At 25.7% G+C, this 27126-nt stretch overlaps 1 protein-coding gene across 1 annotated transcript; it reads left to right on the top strand.

Annotated features, from left to right (window-relative positions):
• Positions 1-322: 322 nt before the first annotated feature.
• Ttc26 (tetratricopeptide repeat domain 26) lies at positions 323-23728 on the top strand. The gene is made up of 18 exons (XM_067273470.1): positions 323-398; positions 1505-1639; positions 5123-5215; positions 5323-5437; positions 7055-7250; positions 7777-7846; positions 9070-9171; positions 11627-11701; positions 13090-13192; positions 15162-15271; positions 15411-15474; positions 15587-15675; positions 15760-15843; positions 15912-15981; positions 21679-21785; positions 22144-22277; positions 22710-22822; positions 23270-23728. The coding sequence occupies exons 1-17, from the start codon at positions 396-398 to the stop codon at positions 22819-22821; spliced, it is 1662 nt and encodes a 553-aa protein (XP_067129571.1). The 5' UTR covers positions 323-395; the 3' UTR covers position 22822; positions 23270-23728.
• The last annotated feature ends 3398 nt before the right edge of the window (positions 23729-27126 follow it).

Raw genomic sequence — 27126 nt, forward strand, 5'->3', positions numbered from 1 at the left:
CGTGGTCCGGAGTCTAAATACTCAGGACAATAATTATTCTGTCGATTAAAGTTTTTGTAAGTTTTGCAATCGCTCTTAACGCGGTGTAACCGTGTAACATGTACTGCACGTCTTTCGAACTGATTAAAAGAGCAAGCGTAGACATATTGGTGGTGCCAGAACTACTGTACTATGTCCTTATATATTAAATGCCGTATAGCGAATGATTTTATATAAATTAATAATCAATATTTTTAATATATGAATAATAAATTATATTTGCTATTGATAAGATTTTTATGATTTTATAATGTTTTATTTTTAATACTGTATCTGCCAATAGGTGGCGTAGTTCGACAAATAGCAGACTATATTATTGTATGGAGGAGTAAATTCTACGATTGCATGAATTAAAAATGGTAAAAACGTATTTTTAATCGTCTTATTTACGTTCAGTTATGATGTATTAATAATAATCGTATATTTGTAATAAATTAAAATATTTTATGTGGTACTATAATGTTAATAACATCTGCACTGTAAACAGGTTGCGGGTTCGAGTCCCGGAACGGGACAAGAACCCTCAACCTTCGAAGGAGTCCTTTAAATTAAAATTAATTTATTAAAATAATTACCAGATGGCGGTTTAATCGCCTACCTGTAGACAAATTATATACTGTATGTTACTATACAGTAGACCCCCTATAACATGGTAGATACATTCCGTGTTATATGAATTCTGTGTTGTACGAGTCACTTAGATTTTACAAATACACGAGCCGTTCACAGCCCGGCACTTGTGCAGTTTAGGGGCTACGGCTGTTTGAAGGGTTTTCTTCCATAAAATTAATTGATTTTAGACTAATTTGACTCGAACATTTCCAAAACAGGTATAATTTTTTGGGAATAACCCATATAAACTATGCTATAAACAAAAAATTGTAGGAATACTTACCGAGTGTGCACCATTCAAAGATGCTTAAGCTTGTTTTTGTCACGGAGCAGCTCATCAAATGGCGGACACATTTCCTGATAAGTTATTCTTTCTGCAAAAAATTTGCTGAACTTTGGAGACATCATTAATAGAAATATAATTTTTATGGCCGTTGAATAATAAATGTTTTTAGTAGGTCCGCTGCTTGTTTAAACTCAACGGTTTATGTAATGTCCACTATTGGTCCAGATTCGATCAATCTTGTCGAGACACGAGTCGGCCATGACAATCTGTCTCATTCTTTTAGCGTGTTATATGAACACGATCGCAATTTTTCCACCGTGTTATACGAATCCGTCTTATATGAATTCGTGTTATAGGGAGGTCTACTGTATTTAATTTTTTTAAAATTTGAATCATGACCATTTATGTTTCTTCTCAATTTTACTGAGGTTTGTAATTACTTTCTCCTATTTTCCTCTTTTATTAACTATGTATAAATAATTTATGTTATAATTTTGTTTTTAACTTCATTCTTAACTAGCAAACATTTAATTAGAATAGTTTTATTAATATTAATTATTCATGCAGTTACTGTCTAGAACAAAACCTGCGACGGGACCCGGAGTCGCACCCTCTACCGAATCGCGTAATAAATCCAAAGTGCCTAGTTTGGAAGACTTTCTAAAGAATAGAGATTTTACGGGCGCAATGACTTTATTGGAGGTAATATAAATTGTATTCATTAATATACCATACATATTGCTAATCCAAATTTGTGCTAATATCAGTGGTGGACTAAGGCTAAAGCGGGCCCTAGGCAACATTGTAATTCCGGGCCTATTTTTCAGTCATGACACATACTTAGCGTTTGGTAGTTTGGTTTTAAAGCATATAATATGTAGTTGTATTTAATTATCGGATTCCAAGAAAAAAAAGGAAAAAGTAATATACATGTACAAAAATTAAATAAACATAATTTATTAAAACAAACAATAATACTTAAACAAATATACCCAGATTGATTAGTTATATTGCCTTTTTTCTCACTTTTAATTCTGCAAACTCGTCAATTAGTTTGTCATAATTAATAGAGTTATTTAATAACTCATTTTCTATATAAAGTAATGATAAACTATTTAATTTTTATTGGCCTAATGTGGATCTTAAAAAATTTTTTATTCTGGCCATTACTGAGAATGATCTTTCACCGCTTGCATTGCATATTGGAAGGGTTAAATAAATTCTCAGAATTATGTTTATATTAGGGAATGTTGAAATAAAATCATTTTCCTGAATAAATGACCACATGCATACAGGCGAAATAACATTTTCTTTACTTATAAAAGTCTTAAATTGTAATACTTCATTTTTCAGATCTGCTAGGTTTAAATGTTGTTTATAACATTTTAATTCCTCTATTGAAGAGTCACTAACATCACTATCATGAAAAATTGTTTTGAATTTATTGTTAATAGTTTTATATCCCTCAGATCTTTTTTTAATGTTGCTAATTAAGCATACAACAAAAAATTATTAACTTTAAAATGTTCTTTGCCACTGAATCTTATTTCATGTTCTGGAATTTCATCATGAAATAGTTTTCGTATTTTCTGCCGTTTTTTATCATTAGAATATGCAATATCTTTAACTTTTTCTGCTTCCTTTTCTAAATTGTCAAAATCATCTCTAACAGTTTGTATAAAATCTATCAATGAATCATATATTAAAACTGCTGTATTTAGGGATTCGTCTTTTTGTTGAGTCTTGTTTGAAGCATCTATTTTCTCTAAAATCTTTTCCCATATAGTAAGTAACAGTACATACTCAAATGTATCAAGTTTTTTTATGTAAATCGGCAGCTTCGGACCTTGTTAATGGTTTTTCATCTTTGTTTGAGGAAAAATGACATAAACAATGTTTAATTTCTTCATAATTTTCCTTTAAGGATTTCACAGCATTGGAACGAGCAGATCACCAGGTGTCACAAATAGGTTTAATACTCAAGTGTTTGCTCTTACAAAATTTTTGTAATGCATTCCACCTATGTGTAGAACTTGAAAAAAATACGTACAATTCCTGAACGATATTGAAAAAAGTGGTCATTTCCATGCAACTTTCGGCAGCCGCATTTCCAATTAAATTTAATGAATGATTTGCGCATGGTATAAAATGGGCAGAAAAAATATGTTGTTTTATTCTGGATTGGAGTCCCTTATATTTACCTGACATATGGAACGCATTATCATAACTCTGTCCCCGACAGTTAGTGATGTCTAAATCTATATTATTTAAAAATTCTAAAATAACTTTCTCCAACTTTTCACCCGTATGAGAAAATATTGGTAGAAATCCCAAAAATCTTTCTTTTATACCACTTGGAAGAACATAATGAATAATGACGGTCAGCTGATCTACGTGAGATATATCAGGTGTTGAATCAATAATTAGAGAGTAAAATTTGGCTTCCTTTATTTCGTTCACTATTGTGAGTTGTAAATCCTTCGATATAATAGAAATAAATTCATCACATATTGTAGACGGTATTTTATAGTACCGGTGCCGCAGTTTGCACATTTTTTCACGTGTTCCCGCAAAAATGGATCGAATTCGGATAAATATTCCAAAGCACCTATCACAATCACAAACAAAATCACAATTTGTGGTATTTTATATTATATATTATTTTAATTAAATAATATAATACTTTTATGAAAACTTACATTTTTATTTTAGGAATTCCAGAAAGTATTAACTATGAATCCAAAACAATCTATTTGCAATCAAGTCTAGGTACTTAAGTCTTAATTGCACCATTTTCAATCACAACTCACATAAGATGCAATACGTTCAGGAGACACTGATTTTAAATAGCTACATTTGACTTTTTAAACACGTGCATAGTAAAGGCTCGATAGGCGCAAGGCTCGATCGTATTTACACACATCGACACTCGCGGGCGTGGATGCATAAGCACGGGAACGCTCGTCCACACTTGTTGACTTTATCAATCATCGATTCGGCATAATTTGGATACGTTTCAGCAATAATTATGAATATCACGTTTTTCTGTTAAATAAAAATAAAAATTAATTATAAAAATTAAAAAATTAAAAACCTAATTTTCGGGCCCCAAAAATTACGGGCCCTAGGCACGTGCCTAGGTTGCCTAGGCCTTAGTCTGCCCCTGGCTAATATGAACTAAAAATCTGTTCATTTGCAAAATGTTTTGGCCAAAAATATAAAAAATATTTACAAATTATATCTGTATTAAAAACATGATAAATTTGTAAAATTAATATGTACTACACATTTTATTATAAATGTATGTATTAAATATAGTATAAAAATTTTTAATATACAGGGTGGGCCATAATTATGTTTGGGCCTATTTTATTTATAAGCAATCATGTTGAAATTCATGCACATTAAATTGCATGATATTGCAAAATGTGTCTCAGCAACGAATTTTGAGTCTCACTTTATTTTGGTATGGCTACCTGCAACGTTGACACACATTTTCATACAGCATTTTGTTTCCTCAAAGATTTTTGACAATTTTTCTGGTATCACAAGATGATCAATCACCAAAATTCTGTTCATAAGTTCATGAATAGAAATCAGTTTTGCCATATAAATATGGTCTTTCACAAAATTCCAGAGGAAGAAATCCAAGGGAGTAATATTGAATGATCTTTGACATATTTTTGGAGCAAACTGTGGTTAAAAAAGATACCAAATATGTATTTATTCAATGAAAGGTGAAAGTATACATTTTTCGTATACTTTTATGCAAATACATAAAGTTCCAGTCATTACAAATTATATATGACATCAGTATAGTAAGTACTTGATATGCCTACATATTTCTCAGTGTAGCTAGGAATAGAGATAAGAATAAATGATTTTCATTTATTTCATGTATTCTATGTTTTAACATATTTTTTCCTGCAATAATATATAAACAATTGAAGAAATTAAAAATTTATTTTATTGTTACTAATTTTTTTAAGCTACACTAAGTCCATGGAGTAACAATAAACTAGTCATAAACATTATAAATTTGCAGCAGGGATCTATGAATATGAAAAGTTGAGTGTATATAGAGAAAATTTTGTCATTGAGAATATATCTTTTAATCTCATGTAAATTAATAAGCATTTTTATTATATTAAATATTGAATATTATATATGTAATTAATTTTTCAGTTTGCAAAAAACAGTGGAAAGGGAAGTATAGAAAATGATTTATGGATTAGTTATTGCGCATTTCATTTAGGAGAATATAGACATGCTATGGAGGTATGTTTTTGGAATATTCATATTGGCAGAAAGTGTGTTTTATTGATTAATTTATATAATAATTTATAAAAATAGTTTATTTTATCAATTTTAATACATATTTTTAGATATATGAAAAAGTATTGAAGAAAGATAATGTGCCTCCTATTGTAAATATATACTTGGCATGTTGTTATTTTTATTTGGGAATGTATAAAGAAGCTGAAAATTTTGTTAAAAAAGGTATTTAATTAGCATTTATAGTTTTTGTTATCTTAATATCTGACTGAATTTCATTTGTAACTATATTAATTCTATATATTGTACTTGTAATTATGTTAATCATAATTTAAATATGATTGATATATAAGATTGTATTGACAGCTGGATGGTTGAGAGTTAAGGTGTCAGACTAATGTTCTGGGACCCATAATCTAATACAGTTAAAAACCCCAACAATGTTTTGGAGGTAATCTTTACCAGATATGTCAGGCCCAGTCCTCACTACCCAGCTACTCCATTGTGGGCCTGGCCAAACTTACAATGGATATGATTAAAAAGGCCGTCTTAGTATCCATAGGGCAGGAAGTGTCAAAAAATATACAGTGGGTGATTGGTTAATGAACATAATTCATTCCAAGATTTTGTTTGCTATCCGAATTGTTTGATTATCGATTTACCATAGATTTTTATGGGAATTTGATTAATTCATTTTGATAATTCCCCCCAAAAATTAAAAAAATATATACATTCTTACTATGTTCATTTACATGTAATAAGAAACAAAAGCAATCTCTCCATTTTTTTTTCATAGATGGCACATCTTTGTGAGATGTGATTTAGCTGCTCGAGTCTTCTTGATTATCTTAGCTAAGAAAGATATAAATTGTGCCTACTGTAGACCTGTTCAAGCCATACTGCCTAGCAACATCAGACACCTGCCCATTTTCTACCTTGGCTAATATCTCTTGCTTTGTTTCTAAGGTGAGCGCAGTTCTTGACACTCCACTCTTTTTAGGCTTCTTAATATTATCAATGTCTTTTTAAATAAATTGTTTAGAAAAGCACTTAGAAAAATTCAGTGAACAGAAATCAACTAGCACACAAAAGAAGTATGTAAATGTGAGGCCCAAATGAAATTCAAAATTTTGGTAGCTAACTGTTAACGAATATCTGATAGGACAGTTAAATTCTCACCTTTAGAAAATAAAAACTGACATAAAACTTAACGAGTGCCCAACAGTCTCACAAAGACTAAAAATTATTTGTCAGAAAGGTAAACAAAAAGCTGGAATTACAATAGAGAGTTTCAAAGTTCAGAGGAATAATATCTGATTGGTATTGGGTTGAGCATCTCCTGCACTCTGAAAGGTTTTGAATTGTTACCTGTAGACAAGGGAAAACCAATCAGTATTTGTTATTTTATGTCATGTCTTTTTGTGTTTGTTCTGTAAAGTGTTCATTGTTTGAACATAAAAATCTTTCGAGAAAGTATTCGTTATCCGATTTGTTCACTGTCCAAACTGTTCATTAACCGATCACCCACTGTGTATATATATATGATTTTATTAGAATCTTCTTAGTTCAAACATAATTTTATTTTGTTTGGTTTTGTATAGTATTTATCTTCTATTCTTCTTAAATCTGATGGGAATTTTTTTTTATAAATTCATTTTTTCAACTTTTATTATAAAATTTTCTATATATGTTATAAATAGTTATTTATTTACATTTTAGATTTTTTGTACTTTGATATGGACATTTAAATATAAATAAATAATAAATTATGTTTTAATTCTGTAATTTTTTGAATTAAGTCTTTAGAGGTATAAAAATAAATTAAAGACTTTTTATCTGAAGGTCCAAGCTCTCAGTTACAGAATCGTTTATTGTTTCATCTTGCTCATAAATTTGGAGAAGAAAAACAATTAATGACATATCATCAGCAACTCCAAGATATTATAGAAGATCAACTTTCTTTAGCATCTATACATTATCTACGATCTCACTATCAAGAAGCTATTGATATATATAAGCATATTTTATTGGACAACAGGTAATAAAAATATCTATTATTAGAATCATGTGATACAAACCACATAAATGCCTACAAATATTTCATCTATATTTTATAAGAACATATAATCTTACAAAATAAGACTAAAATATTGACACAATTACAAAAACTTCAATGATATGAATACAAACAAATTCAATTTGCAAATTACGATTGCCTTGAAAAATATTGTTTCTTTCCAGAATTAATTCACAATCAAAAATAAATGTTAAGAAATACTTTATAGCACTTCATATTGTTTCTTGAACATAGTGGACTTTTAAGCATCTATATGAAAATGAGAGTTTTCATAATATGTAATTTTATTATTATGAGTTTAATTAAAATTTTTTCTAGAAAATACTAAAGAAAACATTTACTCAATCTCTAAGTATTGAAAATATTAGAATTTTTGTGATTATAAATTATTGTTATAGATTATAATTGTATTGAATTTTTACATTTATTAATATAATTTATGTAATTTATTGAATTAAACTGATATATTGCATTATTTATTTTATAGAGATTATCTTGCTCTTAATGTGTATGTTGCTCTTTGTTACTACAAACTTGATTATTATGATGTATCACAAGTATGTATAAATTAATTAATTTATATGAATAATTTTGATTGATTTTTGTTATTTATTAAACAACTTTTTACTTTACATTTAAAAATTTAATTGTTTGCTTTATTATATTAAAATATAAAATTTTTTAAAATATTTCTAAAAATTTATGTACAGTAATTAAATTTATACTTTAAATACTTATTCTCTAAATTTTCTATGATTTATGTTTATAAGCTATGAACAGTTTAGTCTTTTCTTTCATATGTTCAATAATTTAGTTCATTTTGAAGGTGAGAGACAAAATATACATTAACAGAACTTTTTATTTTTATTTATTCTTATTTTTGCTTACATATAAAATTGTGTTTTTGTCCATAAAAACAATCCATAATAATCATCATAGTAGGCTAGATTGGATTTGTGTGAATGGATAGTTTAATTAATGGCAAAAAATTCTTTTCTTATTTAAATTGTCACTAATTCAGTTCTTGCAGTTAAATATGATTGGATATTGTGTATTATTTTATTGTTATTTATTTTTTATTTCAAATTTTAATTTTATCACATTCATATATTTATTTGAAAATTATATAACAACTTTTTTTTTAAAATCTTAGTTTTTAAACTTAATTATGTTAGTTAAATTAATTGAAAATGATTAACATTTATAGAAAAACAAACATTTATTATTGTTATATTGCAAATGTTGTGCTCTGCTGATACTGGTGCCAAGTGCTATGCCAGACTACAGTCAAGTCATAACTACCCAAACAATTATTATTAACTGAACTTTAATTAAAATGAAGAAAAAATAGAAAAAGATGGGTTATGTGAAATCACACATTTTTTATTATTATTTTTATTGAAGTTTAATATTAATATTTGTTTTTGTTTTTTTTTTTTGTAATATTTTTAATAACAACAGTGAATAATACTAATTTCTTTATTATAAATATTGTATTTTTACTTTAATATTAATATTAGTTAATTTTATATTTTTAAAATACTGTACTATACTTACTACAAATCATATGTATGGGTTTAATGAGAGTAGAAATATTGTCTATTTTGTTGTACTTTACTTTTTAGCAAAAATACTCTAAATAAATTCTGCATATATTTTAGTTATGTTGTTTATTACGAATACATTTAATTTATAAACCACAATTCTGTGTTTTATTAATAATAAATTAGTAATGTATATTTATGTAAAACATGAACTAAATTTTAAAAAAAATTTTTAGGAGGTCTTAGCAGTATATCTACAAAATTTTCCTGATAGTGCAACGGCAATTAATTTGAAAGCATGCAATCATTTCAGATTGTATAATGGAAAGGCAGCAGAAGTAAGTGTTCTTACGTTCCTTTATTTAAATAATAAAAAATCAATCTACATTAAAAATATAGTATACTCTCTATTATATGTGGATTATCCAGTTTGCAGATTATTTGTGTAAGCTTGTCTTGATAAAAATTTATGTCAGTAATACAAATATTAGCATTAAAATTAAAAAAAATGTGCTTTAACTTTTGCTATTTATAATAGTATGTTGAGCATCATAACTACTTCCAGAACATCAAGGCATAAATTAAATGACTTAACAAATACACAAGTACAGTACAGTTGATTCTTGAACAATAAGACTACTTATGTGTATACTGTAATTTTTTTTTTCTTTTTTTCATTAAATAACTTGTAAAATTGTTTGAAGAAGATATTTTGAATCATTTACTTATTAATAAATCATTACATTACAGAATTAATAATATTTTATAACAATATCTAGCTGGAAACTTGTCATTTTTGGTTAATAATACAGTTAAACCTGTGTAAACTGGAATCATACTATACCAAATATTTTCCGGTTTGGCAGGATAAATACAATCATGGGGTTTTTTAACATAGAAAATGCTCTATTCTGAAGATTTTCCCATTTGGTCCGTTTTCATTTTACTCAGATTTCATTTTGGACAGGTGTTATAGTACAAGAAATTGATTGCAAACTGCATGGCACTAGTTCAATAAATTTTTCTGAATTTACTGTTGATTAATTTGTTAATTTATTAATTATCATTGTCGAAACGTGTATTTTATTCATAATATATGAACTATTATGTTAAATTTAATATGAAATTAAAAACTAAATAAAATAAAAATTGATTAGCTTTCATTAAAACAGACTTGCAGATTATCTATGTTTCCACATTATCCATGCCTTTAATTGATTATGCAACTTTTTATCAACAAATTTAAAGAAAAATAATATATTATTTGACTTTCCTTGTTAAATTAAAAATTAATGTAAACATGGAAAAATCTTTTAATTTTTATTTAAATTTATAAAGTATACCTTATAAGGACTTCTGTATAAAAATCAGAATTCATTTCTTCAGATTATACTATGAATATGTTAAACAAAATGTTTGTTTAATGTTACTTCCTTGTACTGAGTTCTGTTTTAATTTTTATAATCTTCAGAATCTAATTAACTATAAGTTATTTTGTCAGTTAAATTTTTAATAAATTGCATAATATTTATTTAAAAATACAATATAAATTTTTTAAAAAAATTTTCAGTGATTGGGAAGATATTGTGCTATTTAATATACTTAGTGCATTATCATATAATTTTAAAAATTTATTTTTTAAAACGAACATAGTATAGGGTTAAATCGAAAATTCGTTTGGTTTTTAGAGAAAAATAACACACTATTTTGAAAAAAATAAAAACTTTTAATTCACAATGTATTCACTCTTCTGTTTGATAACCTTGTGCCATTTGATGGGTAGTTTCATAATTCCATCTGCGTAGAATTGGGTGGGTTTCTGATTGAAGAAATTATCAATGTAATTTTTGATACTTTCTAAAGATTGAAATTCTATATCATTTAAATTATTCTGCAATGAACAAAAAAGATGAGAGTCTGAGGAAGCAATATCCAGAGAATATGGAGGGTGACTCAATGAAGATGATCCATTTTTCATTGCCTGTTATTAATCGCTTCAAAAATGGATCATTTTCCTTGTGTTTTAAAGTGAATCACAAACAGAAACACACTCAATAAGGTTTCATTTACTTAACTGATGGAGAACCCAAACATCATAATGGGAAGTTTATCCAAGGATAGCAAATGTCTGACAATGGATGTTTGGGATATTTTTAAAATGTCAGCTATCTCTCGTGTTGTTCTATGCCGATCATTTTGGATTAAAGCCATTACGGACTCATCTTCTATGATTGAGGGCTGTCGTGAAGGTGCATCTTTGAGAGAAAAATCTCCTGTCCTAAATTTTGCAAATTATTTCTGGCTTGTTCAATCAATAACTGCATACAGCCACATACAGCACATATTTTCTTTTGAGTTTTTGTCACACTTTTTCCAGTTCAGAAATAACAGAGCATGAGATGTCGAAATTGCACCTTCTTATCTTCCATTTTAATGTTTTTTTTTTCTTGAAAGATAATGGAATTTTAAAAAACTAACTGTAACTAGACTTACTTATTAAATATGCAAATATTCATAATGCTGACCTAAACAAGTTAAAACCTGATAAGCAGAACAAAGGCAACACAGACGAGCGATTATGTAAATACCTGAACAAACTTTTGGTTCAACCCTATACAATAGCACAAATACATAAACAACAATTTAGTGCATTATGAGAAAGAACACAATTTTTCATTGCCTGTATATTTTAATTTAACGTCGATTAAAAATGTTTTCAATTTAAATATCATTTATTATTCAACTGAAATATATTTAGCATAAATTTTAATAAAAAAATTTTTATTTTTGTAGACAGAACTGAAAAGTTTACAAGAAATGGCATCACCTTCTTTTAATTTTGCAAAAGATCTTATAAAACACAATTTAGTGAGTTCTGTTTTCTTTCTAAATGTAATAATAATTATAATTATAATATAGAACTGTTTATGCATTTTACATCTATGTGTCTTTATCATTTATACAGTGTTTTACATTGGTCCCAAAACATTCCTATTCCTTTCAATAGTGAAATATTTTACTTAAATGATTTTCCTTTCTGAAACAGATAATAGATATCACAACATTATATTATAAAATGTATTTTGAATTTCTAGAAATATATTTGTTGTATTCTCACACCATTTTCCTCATATTCACAGAATTAAATGCCATAAAATTGACCCAAATAAGTTATCATCTCTCATAGAGAGAAGATTAGCAACAAGTTATTTCTTAATGAGTGTGAAACAATCACAGTTTACAGGAATACTCAATATACTTCCTGTATATTGTGATTGCTTTACACTCATTATATATAAACATATAGACAACAGCAAAACATTTCTGAACAAAGAATATTCATTTAACAAAACAAATTTATTTCAGGATCTATTCCTGAAATAAACTTGTTTCATTAAATGAATATAAACTTCAATTTTATATTAAATGAATAATTCTGCAATATATACAATATAATAAGATTAGACTTAACCATACTAATATGAATTCTATATTAGAAATTGTTAAGAATTAGAGCAGTTCTTGATGGGCATTCTAAAGTTAAAAAGAAAAAGTTTGCAGAGGACAAATCTTTATTAGTAGCATTTGAGTCTTCAATAGGCAAAAATCAGTCTAGAATTTATTTGCTGTTTATCAGATAAATGAAATATGTCTACCTGGCCATTACCACTTTAAAAAAGTTATGCAATTAAAGGATATTGCTGTTTTAATTCTTTTTTATAATGAAACACAAAATAAAAGATAAAAATTAAAACACTTGTTAAAGCTGTAAAAAAACAAATTTTATGACAAATTATTAATTCTGTCATCTTGTGATGCATCTTTACTTAAATTTCAGTTATATCTTTTTTGGTCTAGTCTTTTGAGAAATTCATAAATGATGCTTCACTTTATAATGCATATGATTTATAAAATTTGAATACATATTTATATAATAATAATTATTTTTTAATATGGCAAATTTTAAAATTTATTTTAAATGTTTTGGCATATCAGTTATTACAATATATTTTTATTTGTATTAGTTTCTTTTATCTTTATAGAAATTAACTCATTTTTAATAAAAATAGATAAAATTATACTTTTTCATTCCATCATTTATGATGTAATTTAAAATTGTTTTTAATTTATTTGCTAAACAAAAACAAATAAAGTTTGTAAACCTTTTTCAAGTAAAAATTATATTAATATATTTTTATAATGTTTTTGTATTATTACAATTAAAATTAATTAATATGCACTTTTTGTTATTGTAGGTTGTATTTAGAGGAGGAGAAGGTGCCTTACAAGTATTACCTCATTTGGTAGATGTGATACCAGAAGCAAGATTAAATTTAGTAATTTATTATCTTCGACAAGGTATAAAATTTAAAATAATTATCATTTTAAAAATTAACAATAAAAATATATGATATTGAAATAAAAAAATTTAATGAAAAATTAGTTTCTCTGATGATGATGAGGTCTAAAACTGATTGTTATATATTTTGTTGTTTTGAAAATTATAAGATAAAGGTTATTTTAAAAACTATTTTAAAATCTTTTCAAGCATTTTCAAAATATATTACCAAAAACCATCAATGTAATTTGAATGAGATTCTATGTTACAGTCAATTATGTACTTGATGTTTTCTGTTAGCTTTATAAATGTATACAAATTTTCAAATTTTCTGTTGAGCATATTTAATAACTGCATAATATGTAGATACGATATTTCAGCTTACTCATTAAAACATTAAAATAACAGTTATATAGACTGTACAGTAGAAGTTCACTAATTCATTGCTACCATACCATGGTAGTGGTAAATTATTTGAAATGTTGGATTGTTGGATGCTTTTGTGTTTTTCGCAAAATAGATGTTTACACCAATTTATTTAGCAGTTATTGCATAAATATACATTAGGCATTGGAATATATCTGTGAAAGCATTCAACCCAACACAAATAAGGTGCTGTAACAAAATGAGTCAACTTTCTTGATTACTTGTAAATATTCTCGTTATTTGTCTGGGTTGATGTTCATGATGCAGCTCAAAGTTGGCTGATTGCACAGACTTATCACATCTCATAGATTAAGTGATAAAATGAAGTCAGAGATCAAGTTCAAAAATATACACTTTATTAGTTTAAAAATGCATTTCAGACTCAGTTCCTCATCAGTCCAAACAGCAAGTGTAGATCACTATAAGTGGAGTTTCTGGTATATACATACTGGTAATTCTGCTTATATCAGACATTTTAAATTATTAGGTGCCAAATTAATGAACTACTGTAATTCAGGGTGTCTATAAAGTCCATGTGCATTTTTAAATATTAATAGTCTTTGAACTATACATGGTAGAATTAATCTATAAAAACAGCCTGATGTATCTAGTTTTTTCTCATTATTTTAAAAATTGATCCATTGTTATTTATTTATACATATTTTTTGAAATTTCAATTGTTATTGATCTATGGACTCTTCTTTAGACAGAATGACAGATGTCAGCTCAGCCAACAAAAGGATGCAGTTTACTTTCCCTTTTAGAGAAGCCATGGGTCAATAACAATTCTAAAAAGAAAACAGTCATTTTGAAATTTAAAAAAAAAAAATTAATTAATAATGGATGAGAAGACGATAATAATCAATTTTTGAAATAATGAGAAAAAGACATATCAGACTTATAAATGTTTTTTATAAATTAATCCTATCATGTATAGTTCTAAAACTACAGTATTAATATTTAAAAGTGCACACAGACTTTTTAGACACCCTGTACACAAGTGTAATATAATATAGTATTTATATGACAAATATACTATATTATAATTATAAATTATCCTATACTGTTTTAATTAAAAACTTGTTTTAATGCTAAGTTAATATGTAGTTGTTTACTTAATTATCAAACAGATAAATTTTATCTGAATTTGTGAATATAAATTAATTGAGTTATTTGATAAAATATATGAAAATACTTTATAAAATAACTTGTATAACTATTTTAAGAAATTAAGAATTTTTTAAAATGTTAACAATGTTAAATGACTTAAAATATTACTACAGAAATAAAAAGATAATAATTTTAAATAAAAAAGTTGATTATCAAAAATTATATTTTTATTTTATCTTTATAAATTGAAAGAAGTTTTTAGTAACTCTGCAAATACTATAAGAAATAATGTATAATTGAAACAAAACTTAACTGAAAATAAAAATTATAGTTTTATTTTATGTTACTTATTTTGCTAAATGAAATTTTCTAAGGACAGTTTTTCTTTTTTGTAATTTTGAAAGCATTATATTAGAACATTATTAAGAAATAAATGATGAATTGTATTTTTAGATGATGTACATGAAGCTTACAATTTAATTAAAGATTTGGAACCAGCTGTTCCACACGAATACATTTTAAAAGGAGTAGTAAATGCAGCTATTGGACAAGAACAAGGCTCTGTGAGTTTTTTATGACATACATTTATTGTGGTCTTTTTTTCTTTGTCACTGTTCTATTAAAATTCACATTATTATTTTATTATTTATCAATATTTATATAAATTATTTTTATTCCTTACTACTTTCTTATATCATTTAGAGAGAACACTTAAAGGTTGCTCAGCAATTTTTTCAATTAGTAGGAGGATCTGCCAGTGAATGTGGTTAGGAAATTAATTTTTATACTGTAAAAAATAGTTAAAATAATCATTTTTAAGTTAAATATTAATGTAAATAAAAATATTTATTATAATAATATCAGTAATTTTACATCAGATACCATCCCAGGAAGACAGTGTATGGCATCATGTTTTTTTCTTTTGAAGCAATTTGATGATGTTTTATTATATCTCAATTCCATCAAAGTATGTTGAATTTATTTTCAGGAATTTCTTATTTTGTGTCTTTCTTATCTAATGTAATATTAATCTTTTTTTATAAAATTTCAGAGTTACTTTTACAATGATGACACTTTTAATTTTAATTATGCTCAAGCAAAAGCAGCTACAGGAAATTATAAAGAAGCTGAAGAAGTATATAAATTTCTATATAATTAAATTTATATTTTTAAAATTCTCAAATATTGAAATTAATTTTTCAGATTTTTTCTCTAATTCAAAATGAGAAAATCAAAAATGATTATGTTTATTTAAGTTGGCTAGCCAGATGTTGTAAGTTAAAATTATTATTATTATTCATTATGTTATTTTCTTATATTGTTTAAAATAAATCTAATTTAATAAACAATATATCATGTTATAAAAGCTATAAAGTTTTGCTTTTGTGAGAGTCTGAAGATGAGATTAATTAATTATTCATATAGTGCTGGAAAGGTATTTCCAATAAAAATATAAATATGATTTTTATGTTATGAAATGCTGATATAAGTTAGAAGAATAACAACTTTATTTGTAGTAGATATAGATTATATTACATATATAATAAAATATATTATACACATATATATATATATAAATATTTGTCTTACACGTGGTAAACATTAATATTTGTGTTTTTGTGTATAGAAATGGAAGTTATAATGTTTTATGCTTTATACAATATATTTTTAATATTTGTTCATTTGTTCATTAACTTTTATTTTAATATTTGTAAGTATTATAATTTTAAAATTATATTACTTTATACATTTTGTTATTACCAATTTCAGTATCAGTAATTTGTGATCATGATATTTAATTTAATAAGATAAGAGACATTTAACATCAATGAAATCAATCAAAATATAGTTGCGAATACTATCTTTCTATGTTTAAATGTTGTTTAATTTTCAAGAGAATAAAATAAACACAAAAATACAAATGAACTTTGCTTGGTAGTGAGTACTTTTAATAAATTAATATAATTTTTTGTTTAAAACTGGCTGAGTAGAACAATAAAATATCTTTTGTATTTTACCAGTTTAAGCTTTTATAACAAATGCATCTTTGAAAGAATTGCAAAATTTATTTATAAACAGTATTATTTCTTTTTGCTAATAAAAATATAAAATTCAGAGAAATGCAGATACAATATTGTAGCAAATAGCATATAAGAAAAAACAGCATAAGCAAAAAGCATATAAATAAATATGCTTGAAATCTGCAGGAAATAATAAATTTTAATCTTTTTATAACTTTGATTATAACTATTTTTTAAAATTTTATTAGCATATTTATACTTGATTTAAATTTCTTATGTTTAAAATTTCATTTGGAATTGGCTAAAATGATCTGTTTAGAGCAAGAAAAATTTATCTTAGAACATTGTATAAATCTGATATGAATAAAAACGTTTATAATTACATGAACTTATTCTTTTAATAAATTAGTAATCAATGGCATATGTTAAAATTGATTACTAATTTATTAAATGAATAAGTTCATATAAAGATTATTATTTTTTCTTTTGATAATTTATTTTTATTAAAAGAAAATGATGATGTTTGTTTAATATAAATATTTGATAATCAAAAATTTTACAAATTATAAAATATTGATATCGCACAAATAAAAATCGCACATAAAAAGAGCGCATAAAAACAGGTTTGACTGTATATTGTAGCAAAGATGTAAATGGTGTATCTATTCAAAAAGCTTCATTCACATTCATTCACACAAGCTGCTTATTTCAGATGTTGATAGGTGATAGGGAACTGTGAGATGTACAAGTATTTGTAGTGGTGATGGTCATGATTTTTATGTAGCAGTGGGCATTGGCTCAAAGTGCAAGCACCTAAAAGAAGCTGGCAAGATGGCATGAGTTTATAATGCTTAAGAACGTTTTTAGGAACTGTGTGAAGCATGTGGCAATGTAGCATTGCCATATCAATTAATGGCACGTTGAGTGCAGGCATTCAGCAAAAGCAGCAAAGCCATTTAGGACACATGTTAAGACACATTTAGGATTGGGGTGCCCGGACATTTGACATGTGCCCCCTTTGTTGTTGGATTGCCCTTTTTTTAATCTCCAAGGGAGCTTTAAGATTTCATTTTATTTTTAAATTAGTTACACATTTTTATCACAGAAACCATTTTTACCAATGATAAAATAAAAATAAAAATATTTGTTATTAATCAAAAATTTGTTCTAATGGGACATGATTGTTCAGTCGAGTGCTTACCACTGTATTTAATCAGTGCAATTTTGATATATGTGGTGGGATTAATTAGCTGCATTAATCAAGGAATACCTGTATACATTATCTCTGACTTTCTCAGAGGTAAGAGTATGCCCCAGAGCAGTGCTAAGCATTTTGCATGACGTTATGTTTCTTAGAGAATTTTACTCATTACAATAATATTTATTGTGTATAATTATTAAGATCTATGAAATCATTTCTTTTTGTCTTACAGTTTATCTAGTTATGAGTCTAACAAAATGATTTAAGTTCTGAATGTATTGGTAATTGATAACTTTTGTCTGTAGTAAATCCGTTTTAATAATTACTTGTACAATTTCATAAAAGCAATAAACACAACATAAGATAATAGTAACATAAGATCCGCCGATATTAGTGCAAGAAAAATAGTTGAGTACAACCACCATTTAAAGAATAATATAATCTGAGAGTTATTTTTCTTGGTTCCATTCACGGGCATTTGAAACTACCTTTGTGCTGTGCCTGATGAAGACCCCGAAGTGGTTGAAAACGTTAGCAGTTGTATAAACACACTGGATTGTCAAGGTTTTTCGTGGAAGAAAGAATTATAATTCATCCAGTCTACAGTAAGAAGTATAGTTGTTATTTCAATAAAGTTTATCTTTATAATTAAAGAAAACATTTATGATTTTCATAATGGATATTTAATAATTTCTTTAATTACAATACTTTGAATAGAGTATTTGTTACAATGAATAAATTTACTATTACTTATTAAGCATTAACACATTGATTATTTATTTATAATTTTTAATTTAAATATTTAAAAAAATGTTTTTGTTTATTTATTAGTGATGTAACGAATATTCGGTTACTACCCAGTATTCAGCCTATTCGGCCTATTTTTCGCTATTCGGCCGAATACCAAATATTTAAATCACTATTTGGTATTCGGCCGAATAGTGATTAAATATTCGGTATTCGGCCGAATACTGAATACCTAAAAACAGGAGTAAGAAATAACAAAAACACAGTAAATTAATCATTTTGGAAACTTTTATTAATGCTAATCATTAAATTATAATTATTAAAGTTAATAAGAAATAGCGTCTAACTCTAGTAAATTATTTCGTAATTAAAATAATATTATAGCCTTTATCTAGCCCGATATCTTATGGCATTGATGGCATGTAGGTTAGAATGTATCAGGCATTAGTGTTATTGTTTAGTTAATTATGTTATATTCGTATTCTTGTATATTTTAATATTTTTTACGATATTTTAAAATGATTTACGAAACGTTTTACTGAAACTTATCGTATTTAATGAAAGAATTATTTATTTCTAGAAGATGAGTAACTACTATATAATTTATTTTATATATAAAGCAAAGAATGAGCATTTCTCATTATATGCAAAAGATAACGTTTGAAATCATGTTAATTTTAAAAATATTGACAAAAACAATAGCAACAAAATATCATAAAACTTCACAAATAGAAACCCCCAATAATATATTTGAACTGTTTCACATCTGGGGAGAAACTAGACCATATGTCCCCACTAAAGTATATATCCTTAGGGTACTATTCAGTCTACAAATACGTAGTAAAAGTAAAATTTTACTGCTTAATTAAAGAGTTAAAAAGATCGATTGCAAATAACTTATAACTTACATCTAAATACCAACAACTGCCGAATCATATCGGGCTATTTACGGCTATTACATAAATTATAAACCAATTTGGCACTAGAGGTAGACGTTAGGCTCCATCTCATATTAACTTTAATAATTATAATTTAATTAATTAATTTAAATGATTTAGACCTACTGGAAGAAAAAATTGTAGTGTCATTGGGCCAATAGAGAGCAGGGTGCGCGATCCTTGCATAATGAGATTTGCGCGCTAATTTTTATATGTGCGTTAATCAAGCCAAATAGTTTGGCCGAATATTTGGCCATTCAGCCACGCTCCTGGCCGAATATTCGGTATTCGGCTGAGGCCGAATATACTATTCGTTACATCACTACTATTTATATAATTCTAAAAGATGGGCAAATATCTGCACTAAAATTTTAAATATATAAATATTTAAAATTTTTAATTAATACATATGTTACTTTTTTAGATTGATATTAATAAAGTTTGCATAATATGCATATTAATATTCATATAGCTAGCTATTCCTTTAATAATTATTTTTAACATGCATAGAAATTAGTATATGATATGATAAATGACTAATTATCAAATGATACTGTTAACTTTAGATCTATTATGAATAAATGTTAGATATATTATAAATTCACTTATCTAAATTGTATAAATCGGTTTAAATGCTTTTCACTTTTATGAAATTTCTGCAGTTAATCATTAAATATAGATTCATTGGATACAGATGAGATTAATTAATAAATTTATGAAGTTATTTTTAGAAATTAAAGTAAATTGTTTTAGACAAGTTTAGATAGAATTTTACCTTATAATTTCTTAAAAATCTATTTTATATAACATATTAAAATTCTTTTTATAAGATTATATACAAAACAAATATTAGTTTAATGATTTTAAAAGAGCTTAGTTGACTTTTACATTTTGTAAACAAAAAGTCTTGCATTCAGGTAATATTTAAACTTGTTTGTATAGACTTATATTAAGTTTATCTGAATTTTTTTTTAATTAATTATAATGTAAAATATATAAATATGTAATTGCCTCATGTTACATTTAAATTATTAATAAAACAAAATATTTAAACTAATTCAATTATAAGAATTATTGAAAACTGACGATGACGATTGATTTAAATTCATAATTTGTTATATAACTTATATTTTTTTTTTATACGAAATTTATATATAAATAATTAAAGAAACCATTGTTACTTATAAATTTAATTTAAAGTAACATAATTTAATATTGAATAGAACATATATTTTTATTGTAATGTGAATTAGATTTGCATTTTCAATAACTATTAAATAAGTAAATAAATGGAAAATAAATATTTAAATTTTCCATTGCATTGAATGAATTTTTAAACTGTAAAATCTTTTAATTTTTTAACAGTTAATTTAATAAGAATTTTATTGACTTTATTAAATGAATGAAAGAGAATTATTCTAATTTGCATAGTTGTATTAGTTAAACTATATGATGAATGATGATAATGTTAAATTAATATATATCTTACTAAGAATTTGTATTTTTATATATTTTAGATTAACAACTATTAAATATATTTTTAATTTTAGGAAAAAATAGAGTAAAATATTTAAAAATTTTTTTATTTATTTAAAATTTTTAAAATTATTATTAAAACGCATAGCTTACATATTATAAATACTTAAAATCCATATTAAGAGATTAAAAATTTTATTTAATTGTTAAAAACTATTTTCTGCTTAATTGTTTACAGTTGAATAGATAATTAGTGGAAGTATATACCTTAACCTATGTCATAATCATTTTTTTCACATTGTTAAGCATTTTTTTAGTTAAAATTATTTGAAAAAATACATTAATTTAAATATATAGACCTGCTTTCCAATAAGGTTATTAAACATTTTACTTATTAATATGAAGCCAATTTGATTTAAAATAATCAGCAAAAAATTACTATAAAATGGAAATAAACTTTGAAATGAAATGAATATTTTCCCCTATTATTTAACTCTTAAAATAAGTGATAATTTTATATTAAATATAAACAAATTTTTGAATTTGTAATTATGTACAAATTACATTACGAAATGTTTTTCAATTAGATATAATGAATAAAAAATCAAGATTGGCATGGGAATTGTATCTAAAAATGGAAACTTCTGCAGAATCGTTCAGTCTCCTTCAACTAATTGCCAATGATTGTTATAAGGTAAAATTAAATTTCAGATAAGACTTTATTTTAATGGCTCAGTGCCAGCTGTCCTCATCTCTTATTTAATTTGTTTAATTTTCTATAGATGAAAAGTGTACATAAGTCTAGCAGTAATTAGAAGTATAATGCAAATGTTCAATATATTAATATCAAAGTTACAAAAGCACTTACTGTTTATGTAACTTTTAAGTAGCTTTAATTGTTATCTATTAGTGTGTTTTGTTAACTTGGGGCTTTTAAATCTGTGAATTGACTATACAGTATATAACAGCATAGTCTTTGAAGTTATATATATATTACAAGTTTCAGCAAAAACTGTTGTTTTTGATTCTTATTTATTTATTTTAATTGATAGGTTGGTCAGTTTTTTTATGCTGCTAAGGCATTTGATATTTTAGAAAAAATGGATCCAAATCCAGAATATTGGGAGGGTAAGAGAGGAGCTTGTATTGGAGTTCTTCAAATGATCATTGCAGGAAATGAACCAAAGTAAGTTTTTATATTTTCATTAAATAAGCACAAAGTTTTTCAAATAAATTATTTAATGTTTACTTCTTAATTACTTAATATTAATTTTTATTTCAACATAAATCATATTTAAAAAATTAAATTTGCATATACAGAAAATAATTAAAGAATCCATTAATGATTAATACATCTGCAAGACTGATTCTGTTGAAATTAGATTATAAATAATTCTGATTAAATTTTAATACTTAGTTGAGAGAGAGAGAGAGAGAGTAAATTATTTAATTTGCATATAAACTTTTTACAAGTTTTATTACTAAATAAAATTTGTTTTTATTACCTTATAACTTATTTCAAACTTTAGTTTGTAAAGAAACATTCAATTTACATCTTATCTGTTAATTACAGAAAATAGTCTAAGAGTTTGCAATTACTTAATGTATAAAATTTTAGGGAATCAATACACGAAGTTTTACAAATACTACGTAACACTTCGAATCCCCAAGTCGAGAACATTGTCCGAGCCATGAAAAACTGGGCCAAAGAAAATAGAGTTCCACTTTAAGGTGAGAAATTTTTTTTAATCTATAATTTTTAAAATTATGTAAATAATAATGTTTTATTAAATAAATTTTAATGTAATTTTGAAAATACTAAACAAAGTTTATTTATAAAATAATTATAACATTTAATTAAATTGTGTATTTTGATATATTTAAATTTAATGTTGTCCTTACAATTCTCAAATTAATTCTATCTTATCTCTCTCAGGTATTAATTTCTTTAAACAATAGACTAAAACTGTTTAATTATTTAATGAATAGCAGCTGTTTTACTTTAGGAACATAATATAATTCATTTATTTTATCTTTACTAATTGTGGCTATTTTTATTTGCACGAAAAATTATAATCAATTTCTTTCGGTTCTTAAAATGTATTAATAAATCGAAATTTTAATCTTAAAATTTTTAAAATAGAGATTATTCATAAAAATTTCTATATTTTATTACAGATCTCGAAAAGGTGAAAAGTTTTGGCTTTTTCGTCCATTTGAGAGTATGCATTCCGTTCATTATTTTAATAAAAATATCAAGAGCCGTTATTTTAATAATCTGATTGGAATCTAAGCATTCCATTGTACTAGGAACTGCAATTACACCTTAAAGAATTGTAAATTTTCCACTTGTTCTAGTCATATCCACACAATCTAATTCTAGGATTTTTAAAGGTTAAACATTTTGTAAATCATCAAACTGGAGTTGATGAATTATAAATTATTTAATCTGAAAATATATATGTATATTTAAAAGAAAATTTCGAATTTTTTCGTTTTTTAAAGAACTGTAATTAAAAAAGTTTAATAAAAGAAAAAAAAAACAGACAACTGTTTGCGTGGTGATTACTTTATTAAGTAGATTAGGAAGTATTAAAGTGAAAGGTAATCTTTGTGCAGGAAGTCAATTTTTTTGAACAAGCCCAATTAATTGATATTTGAATAAAACAAAAGAAAGGTAATTTTGTTTGTGAGTGAAAATTAAATTACTTTTTTGATATTTTGTATATTTTACAATTAAATTAGTTTAAGTTAGTTATCATTAACATATTAAACAATTTTTTAGGCTAATTAAAAACAAAGAAAACATTGAGTTTTATTTGAAATCTTGTTCTGGGATTATAACTTTATTTTAATTCTTATTGACAATTTCTTTTCCATTTTTTATTGCAGAGATTTGCAATTTTTTTTCTCTGGTGTATTTGTTTTTACCAAGTCACAAATTAAATTGATTAATCCAAAATAAAAGGCTTTTTTCCTCCTTTCTTCTTTTTCTTGGTAGCTATATAATACTTTTGTTAAATTTTGGTCTTCATAAATTATACTTTATTGTCAATACGCTATTTATTTGTAAAAACAAAATTTTATTTTTCTACACTACTGTATTGTTTTTTTTTGTTTAATTTAAGTATAAAAGTATAACGTGTTTATAAAATTTGATTTTATTTTTAGTAAATTGTGAAGTTAATTAAAAATAAAAATATTAATAATCCATCTACACAAAATCACAAAATGTACTTTCAAATTTGTCGAAACTCTTATGAAATATTTTATGCTAAATAATAATATATATTTAAAATTATAAAACTAATAAATCAAAATAATAATTGTGCATATTCATTCTCAGAAAGTATAAAAGTTAATGAATATTTTAAAACCTTTAGCTGATTAAATGTATTTTTAAAGATGATAAGCAGTGTGCAATGAACTTACATAGATTTGCTATAGAATTTAGTAAATAATCTGAAAATTTCTTATAATTTGTCCACATTTTATGCAAAAAATTGCAAGCCATTAACATTTTATACATATAAGGACATTCTTGGCGTGCCACCTAAACTTTGAAATTGCGAAGTGTGACGCTAGCTTGATAAAGTTGAGAATCTGCTGTATGTTTAACGTAATAAACTGTACACCTATATACTCGTACATATTACATGTGCATGTAGTTATGTACTGTACGCATGTAATGTTTCCCGAAATTGTAAAACTTCTAATTACACTATCGGTAATTTAATTGTCGGTATACCCTGGTGTACAGTGAATTTAATATATACCTGAGCTACAAAGACATTAGCAATTGAAATTAAACTTTAATTTGCATACATACTATAGATAATATATGTTAATAAACTACACTATAAAAATATTCAAAAGCTATACAAGTATATGTGTGTATATATGTATAATACATCATTCAGTTTGCTATTAATTCTTAACAATTATATCATAATATGATTTTCCAAATTGAATTATGCCTTCAAAATAACTTTATTTAATTAACTCCATCTATTAAGTTTGATAATGATATTGGATACTGTTTATCTAAGGTTAACTAAACATACATCATATTTAGAAAAAAAAGATATTCATTGTTTAATGTTATGAATATGGTTAAGGATAATCACATAAAATAATTGAATTAGTATTACTTCTGATGAGAAATGATAGAGTAAAATGATCTGCGTTATTGAATTATGTTAAATATTAATTTATTAAATCATAAAATTTTCGAACGGAGATCATTAAATTTACACCAATGAAAGAATTTTAACATTTTAGAAATCGTTTTAAAGCATTAAAAATCATTCTTACAGCTTTCAAATTGTTTATTTATAGAAAAAAGTGGCCCAAAATCGGTTGCCCAACAGTAGGGGAGTGGATAACTTCATAGAAACAACGAATAGTTGGTCGCAGTTTCGCTCACGGATTGGCTGAATTTTTTCCGGGTTTTTTCACGTTCCTAATACCTATATAGGTGCCAGTTTCCTATAGAAAGTCCTCCCGGGAAATATCCTCCGTGGCAGATCACCCGCGTGTTGCGTTACCTTACCCCATTAATCCATTCATCTATCCAATCCAACAGAGATTTTTTTTTTAAATTGCTTCTACTAAACGATAATATATATATATTATATATATATATATTTCAATAGTTCCTATTTAGTTATTAAACAGAAAGATTTACACGATGATTGATAATAAATTGACAGGAGATCGATTAGAAGATAAGCCAATATTAAACTCTGAACTATCGACGTAGACGAAAATATCGGTAGAATCCAATTATCTTCGATAGTGATGTATGGTATTTTGATTTCTAAACTTAGAACGAAACAAACATTTCCGGAAGAGCGGTTCCAGATCGAGTAATACTTCATGTCGAATGCATTTAATCTATCAAAATTAATGGCAACGATGCATAGTTACAAAGAAAATTCTCGAGAATAAATTTAACGTTATATCGAGTTTATATGCATAATAAGGCCTTCTTGATTTAATTATGTTTGTCTATAATCATAACTTTAAAAATTAATATCGAAGAGGAGGACGTTAGTTTGTCTTCATTAATATGCAAGTACATGGCGCAAAGGTTTACTTAAAGTAACACTAGTTAACAATATACTTCGTGTAACTCGTTACTCGTTTTGTCTAACTCTTATCCGGTTTGATCGTAAGTAAAATTCTCTTCGAAGACACTCTGGAGTAAATCCATTCTTATCTGAAACCAAGATTGTTACTCCTTCGACTCAATCAATACAATCGTTTCCCAGCGTGAATTTCCATCGGTTGCGGGTCTACATTTCTCTGTACTTCTTTCTTGTAAATATTCACTTCTGTATGATATATTTCTAGTCGAACAACATTTTAAACTCGTCCCACGTTTCCTGCACTATTAAAAATTCATCTCGGAGGTGAGAGGAGGAGTCTACTTTTACGTGTTTGAGGCCCAGTGCACGTTAAGAAAAAACAAAGCAGTGTTTAAAGGTTGTGTTAGATTTACTGCTAATGTGAGGCCCTGTGCAATGTCACGGAGCCTCACATTTTACGTTTATTAATTAACCGGACCCCTCGGAATCCTAGATACATCCACCACTGTAATAGGGCCTGATTATAAGAATATAATTCCGATAGGTTTTCTATAGGCCATCATTCGTTGCTCCTTTTTCTTCCTTTATAAAGTGTTCCCTCTATATAAAGTGTTTTTAAGTGTAATGTTCCGAATGCGACAATGGAAAAACCTTGAAGCAACTCGAATCGATGTTGAATATTTTATTAGATTTGCAAAAAATAAAAAATAAAATAAAATACAGAATTGTTAAATCACAACATTCCATTTTAATAAATAAAAATAAAATAGATTAAATTGCAAATTTATTTACATTTATTTAAAAAATTCGTTCAAAATTTACGCTCTAGTTAATCAGATTCTCGTCAATGTCTCAATTATGTTTATTTCTTTTTTCCCCCGCATGAAATTTAGTTTGGAAAATTTGGATTCGATCAGCATTTCTTTTCGAACTTTATCGATTTCG

The sequence above is a fragment of the Centruroides vittatus genome, unplaced genomic scaffold (genome assembly GCF_030686945.1).
Source record: "Centruroides vittatus isolate TY-2023 unplaced genomic scaffold, ASM3068694v2 contig_481, whole genome shotgun sequence".
Taxonomy (NCBI): Eukaryota; Metazoa; Arthropoda; class Arachnida; order Scorpiones; family Buthidae; genus Centruroides; species Centruroides vittatus.